Raw genomic sequence first — 6,663 nt, forward strand, 5'->3', positions numbered from 1 at the left:
TTTGACTGGTAGGAAAAACAAAATCAAGGAGCAGACAGATACACAAAAGTAAATACAGTGAGGTATCTAACTGAGAGCAACGTCCAAACAAGGCACAAAAAGAATACACTTTTCGCAGACTGGGATCATTTTGAAACAACACATCGTTGTCGGTCACGGATAATCAGAAACACGGACCAATGGTTTTCTTCATCCTTTCCCGCAACGAACAAATTCATCATATACGCTAAACAGAAAGCACATAACCAGGCAGGAAATCTAGTAACGGACATGCATATAACCACGCATCCCTAATAAGAAGCAAAAACTAACAGCAGGCCATCAAACTTTCAGTTCATAGAAACATCCTCCACGCTCCACATGACACGGTAAGTAGGTCATCTAACAAGATGTGTTGACGTCTACCATAGCAATCCGCAAGCTAATGTAACACGGAACAACATATACAATTAGGGCATGTCAACGCAACTTGAACAGAGAACACCAAACCCATACAGATCTAGCAAGCCAACAAGTTCAGTTCAGAGGAATTTCAATAGGACATCCTAATTTTACATGCTTAATTTTCAACCAGGGGCTGGAAGTGATGAACCTTTCGTAAAAATAAAGAACATGTTCCTCTTGCTGATGCACCAGCAGTTGCTCCTCTTATTGATACACCAGCAGAAACTGTGACTCTACCTTCCAAACCTAAGAAACTGAAGCACCAGCCAAGGTACATCCAAAAGACCACTCAGTTTAATTAAAGAACTCATCCGACGAAATGTCACTTTTAAGGAAGATTGAACTAGAAGGCAATTGTGTTGAACTTCTTGATCATACCAAAGTCCGTGTCTATGAGAACGGATAGGTAAGGCTGTCACGCACCCGTATTCTGACAAATCAAGATTTAGGTGATGCAGAAATTGAGAATCATCTAAGGCTTAATTATAGGGCAGCGGTGGATATGATTTTTATGTTGTTTGATGTCAATGGCAATGGGCAGTATTGGCTACCACCATATATGGATCACCTACTTGGATTGATGTGGAATAATTTTGGGGATCGGGGAATTTATGCCATACATGCTGCTCTTGTACCCATGGTTTTGTATCCCCACTTGTTTAAGGAATTGCACGATTTCATTTCAGCTAAGATTAGGGATTCGAAATACCACGACATCTGTGTTGCACTAGTTGCTAATGCTCCTGATTGGAGACGTGAAGTTCATAATAATGACCTCCTTTGTGAAACATATTTTTTTAGACAAGGTTTGGATTATGTTGTTCCATACAACTACCCAAATCAATTTCATATCAGACGTGATCAACTAGCTACTCTTTAGGAAGTTAGTTTGATAAATCAGAATGCATCGAGGCTAACACAGCGTGAGATTGATATTATTAATGGCCATAAGCTTTTGAAGTTCATGAGAAATCGGTTGGCTCACCGTATGGAAGCTATACAAGCCGGCTATACGACTTGGAATCAGCAGTTTCAGTATGATTTCTCAGCTATCAATAGTGAGATGGTAACTAGAGTTATATTTCCTCTAGTTCTGGCTCAAATTCAGATTAATCTTCATCATATGAGGCATGATTTGGAGGGACTTGGGTTGGATAACTTGTTTAAGAGAACTAGATAACTTGTTCTAAATGTCCTCTCAGGTAACTTGTGATTATGAGCTGTGTAATTTCTATGTTGTGTATGTTGTGTGCTAGTGCTGATTTGTACTCTTTTTTGTAGGACAGAGATGGCAGAGGACTGGAGTTAGCAAGGTGGAGTGGCTTGCTAGCTTTTTGGCCTTCTACGAGACACTCTATTTAACCCCCTGTGGGACTATGTAACTCGTAATTGGTAGTAGTGTGGGTGAGACTATGTAACCGTAGTAGTATGGTTTCAAACTTCTGTTGGATTGGCTCGCTAGTTTTTGGACTCTTTTGTGTGATGACAGCACTCTCTGAATGGACCCCCTAATTGGTAGTAGTAGGGATGCTGGTGGTAGTTTTAATTGTTGTGTTTATGTTTAAACTTCTATGTGTTTATGTTTAACTGCTATGTGTTTATGTTTAATTGCTATGTCAATGGTTTCGAACTTTTGTATGTTCTTAAATAGCTTATATGAAGTGCATTTGGTGTCAGATCGCTTTGAGTGCTGGTTATTTAATTGTTGACGTGTTGGGAGCTCTGGACACATTTCCTTACTAAAGGAAGGAATAGGATTTTGCCCTAAAAAGGTGGATTAAACGTGAATGGTTTATTCAAAATCTACAGCACTGTAAAATTCTGACAGCAACACATCATTTTCATGATTTTGTTTGCCTTTGCGTAGTGTGGTGTAGTCTTTTTTATTATAGCCACTTTTTTCAATGCAAATATAGTCATAAGCACAAAAGCTTTTGGTATGTCATATCTCTCGGCTAAATGTTTGGTCTTTATTAATTATACTACTTTCTGCATGTACATGCTAATAATTGGCCTCGCTCACTGTTGAGAAGAGGGACGGGAGCACCTCTATTTATAGGCGCTCATGATCATTGTAGTGTTGCCATGTGGCAACTTCCACACTCTTCAATACAAAATATCCTAACTCTACAATCTCATCAACTTTATCTAGTTTCTAATATTTCTACCATGCTAAAATATCTAGTTCTAGAGTTTTCTACACTTCACCATGAAGCATGATAATTATGGCTCATGCATTCTCTCTAATTTTCTAGAACTTTCTTACCTTGCCACGATCTTATCCATATACATGGTAAAGTTAGTCTCTTTAGATCTCCACAATCTTCTAGAATGTTGTAAGTATGCATTGCATATTTCAACACTCACCCCATACACGCACTGTATTAAACTAGTTGCATGCAGCAAAAGACTTGTTGGATCATATATTTATTTCGTGTTTGATTCTGCAGCAGCTACGAGCTCCCAACCCGCACCCCGTGCCAGTCCAGCGACATTGTGGCGTTAGTGGCCAGGACACCCAAAAAAGATATGCAATTGTTTTCATTCCTAGCCAATAAATAAGATGAAGTGTGTAGGATCGGTATACAATTGTTCATTCCAGTAGTAGTAGTTTATTCTTTTTGTCATGGATCAATGAAAGTAGCTAGAGTAGTCAGTCAATAAATAGGGTGGGAAAATAAATATTCCTGGTGGATGGCATAACCAACCACCAGCACAAAATTTCTCTACGCTAGCGGGTGGTTATGCCAACCGCCAGCATGGAATTTCATTGTGCTGGCGCGTGGTTATGCCACCCGACAGCACAAAGACCCACCGTGCTGGCGGGTGGTTATATCACCCGCCAGCATAGAGAGCCATTGTGCAGGCAGCACCTCTGTGCTAGCGTGCAAGCACCTGCCAGCATATACCGCCATTTTTTCTGGTTCAAAGTTGCTGGCGGGTGTGCCGCCTGCTAGCACAGTGACCATTTACCCGCTAGTACAAATGTTTTCTGGAGTAGTGGTTACTGCATCAACTTGTTGATATATGGACGAGATAACACTCTATGACAGGTCAGCACCTTTTCCAGTGCCAATGGAACCGAAGTATGGTGGAGGCTTGTTGTTATCAGTGGTGGCCGTGGCGCACGTGGTGGTGACTGTGGAAGTTGGTTATCATGTGAAGCTACAATTTGAGATTAGTAGAGGCAAGGAAGAAGCTGGGTGTGGGGTTAGTAGGCATGCCAGGCCATCGTGATGGGCAGAATGTTCAAGGTAGCTGCGAAGGTATCAGCCTTGTACGTGCTGTATCTGATACCGCTGCGATCCACGTGCCTCGCCGGTTTCAAGAGCAACTTCAGAGAAGGTACCTAATTTCATGTTGATCCTTGCAAGTTTGGATATAGGAAATCTCATGTTTGTTAGCTAATTAGCATGGAGTGGCTACTCTTCTTGGGAGTAACTTGTTTATCTCAATTCAGAGACCGAGGCTACTGCCCCCAAGAAGAGTGCTGCTGCTGCTGCCAACTAAGTCATGATTGATGTCCCCATTGAAGAACCTCGGAAGCAACGAGTTGAGAACTTTTGGTTGAATTGTACTATCTCATCTCTATCTAGCCACAATACTGTGAAAGCACCGGTTTGCCTGTACTTTAAAATTAAAGTCAGATGAAGAATATCTGAATTCGCTGCTCCTTAGTTTGATGTCGTTTTGGTGATCTGTGCATGCGTTTCTGAGCAATTTTAGGCATAAAAAAATTCTTTTTAGTAAGCTATGACCCCCACGCCACGCGTGACATTGACAAAAGGAAGGTCCGTTACATGGGCCGGTCAACCTGAGCCTCACAAGTAAATTAGGCATTATTGTTAGGTGGGTTCGTTCGTTGGTATAGAAGCCCAGTGGCCCAACTGCATGCATATGGCCTCGTCGTATACAAGTGCACCCTAAATCAACTTTGGTCCCTGGAATCTGGAAGACGCTGGATCGCCGCTGCCTCCAATCCCGCACGCCTCCACCTCTTCTCTCCTTGCCGGCCGCCGCCTCCTTCTTCGTCGGTAAGGCACCTCATGACCTTACAGAGATCATCCTCCGATTTGTTCACCTCCGCCGGCTTCCCCAACTGGGTGATGCTGGAGCCCTTCGTGTTCCGCAGGGACGACAACAAGTCTTTCCCGGACGAGAGCAAGGCGCCCGTCAGGGCGTCCGGCACCACCTCCTCGAAAGCCCAGTTCCATTTCGCCTTCGACCTCACGGAGCCGATCTTCATCAAGAAAGAAACGTACGATCTCTTATCTCAATTTATGTCTTCCATACTAGCTATTATGATCTGTTGCAGTCTGATAGCACTGGATAGTATGGTAGAATGTGTGATTCTATTTGCAATGATAGACTTGTCTAGATCTTGCGTAGACATGTCTCGTTTAATCTGCTATCTGTTCATCGTATTCATGATTTATATCTGGATTAAATTAAAACTAAAAGTGCTTATAGATCCAACAGTCACCTCTGATGAGCTCTGGAGTACTGATGATTGCCTCCCGCGCAAGGTTCCCATGTTCCCCCAAGTGAACATCGACAAGCCACATCTACGCGCAGCTGCCGGGCTTCCCGGGTCCCAGCAAGGAGAGGCCCTTAGCCATGGCGGTGACGCACCGCCATCTCGCCCTATTTTGCGTGGGTACCATGAGTCCATGGCGGCTTCAGAACCTATTCATCTACAGCGCCAAGTCTTCCTCGCTCGAAAGGCTCCCCTGTTGTACCGAGGATTTGGAACTTGTCCTCCACGATGGCAGCCCATCTCGTCGCCCTCGTGAATCGGGGTCGCGCCTGCAGTGCGTCAGTTCCATCGGCCTCTTGTGCCAAGGTGAGGAAGAAGAAGAGTTCACGGTGGCGGAGCTGAAGCTCTACCCGGACAGACGCAAGCGTAAGATCTTCGCCGACATCTTCCTGTTCTTGAAGTCAGCCGGCAAATGGAGCTCTTCGCATGTACCCATCCTCCACAGCGGCAATCCCGATGATGTCTGGCATCTCTACATCTGGCAGACCCACAGGGTCATCCCTGTCGACCACTGGCTGTGCTGGATTGACTGTATGCAAGGCATCCTCTTCTACGATGTGTTTGCGGTGGCACCGGCTACTATCTCCTTATTCCGCTTCTCCGTGCACAAGTTCCCTGCTACTCATCCCAATCGTGGCAGCTGGTTTCACCGTGGTGTGTCTGCCTTTGATGCCGCCGGTACGCTCAAGTTCGTCGATGTCACCCGCGATGATGGCATTACTGGCTACAAGGCACTCAAGCCCGGTGCTGGCTTCACCATGACCTGCCACACCCTCCTCCTCCCATCGTCTCTAAGCAGTAGCAGCATGGTGTGGAACAAGGACTGGACAGTCACCTCTGATGAGCTCTGGAGTACTGATGATTGCCTCCCGCGCCAGGTTCCCATGTTCCCCCAAGTGAACATCGACAGGCCACATCTAGCGCATTTGCTTATCAGCGACTTCACATACGTGATGAGGAAGATGTGGGTGGTCACCATTGACATGAACACCAGGACCGTCGAGTCATTTTATCAGTATCTCAATGGTCAGGAGGACATTGGAACTGAGCAGGAGTTCTTGACCGACCAAAAGTCCGTGTGTCCCAGTTCCTTCCTCCCCAGTGAGTTCTCCAAGTACCTTTCCTCAAGGTAATACTAATTGCTAGCTGCTGGCATTTATCTATCTTTCACCTAGCTGCTCATTAGTAGGTTTTTGCTGGTTAATTGCATGTTTAATTTGTCCCTTGCATTGCATATATGCAAGTTGTTCACCACATATTAATCAATCGTTAGCATTTCACTTCAATCTTTAATCAAGTGTTTGTTTTTGGCAATTCTTTCCTAAGTAAATATATATAGCACAACTAATAATTTGGGACGCAATGGCAGTATTTTCCTCTAGTATTTGTTGTCTTAACTTAATTGTGACTATACTGTGCATGCATCATTACAAATCATTGTCACAAAACATAAATCATGTGACGGTTTGGACCAAGTACATAATAAATGAGAGTGATCACAATGTACATTGGTAATTTTGTACAATCATAATGTACGCTTGTGGCCATGCAAGGTCAAATTCCAAACAAACTGCCAAACACACAGAGAAAAAACTACATTAGTGTGTTATCAATGTATTACTACTAGCCTGCATGTTTTCAGAAGAACAAACAAACCACAAGATCACATTTTGAATTAATCT

The 6,663-nt window shown here is 43.9% G+C and overlaps 1 protein-coding gene across 1 annotated transcript; it reads left to right on the forward strand.

Annotated features, from left to right (window-relative positions):
• Positions 1-4,044: 4,044 nt before the first annotated feature.
• On the forward strand, positions 4,045-6,203 carry LOC140221590 (uncharacterized). Its single transcript, XM_072291340.1, has 2 exons — positions 4,045-4,702; positions 5,145-6,203. The coding sequence occupies exons 1-2, from the start codon at positions 4,491-4,493 to the stop codon at positions 6,112-6,114; spliced, it is 1,182 nt and encodes a 393-aa protein (XP_072147441.1). The 5' UTR covers positions 4,045-4,490; the 3' UTR covers positions 6,115-6,203.
• The last annotated feature ends 460 nt before the right edge of the window (positions 6,204-6,663 follow it).

This window comes from Setaria viridis, chromosome 1 (assembly GCF_005286985.2).
Source record: "Setaria viridis chromosome 1, Setaria_viridis_v4.0, whole genome shotgun sequence".
NCBI lineage: Eukaryota > Viridiplantae > Streptophyta > Magnoliopsida > Poales > Poaceae > Setaria > Setaria viridis.

Excerpts from the sequence above, each read along its gene's own strand:
- LOC140221590 (XM_072291340.1), top strand. The coding sequence starts at position 4,491 with ATGACCTTACAGAGATCATCCTCCGATTTGTTCACCTCCGCCGGCTTC. Across the intron at positions 4,703-5,144 it reads ATCTTCATCAAGAAAGAAAC|CGCCAAGTCTTCCTCGCTCG; the intron begins GTACGATCTCTT and ends ATTCATCTACAG.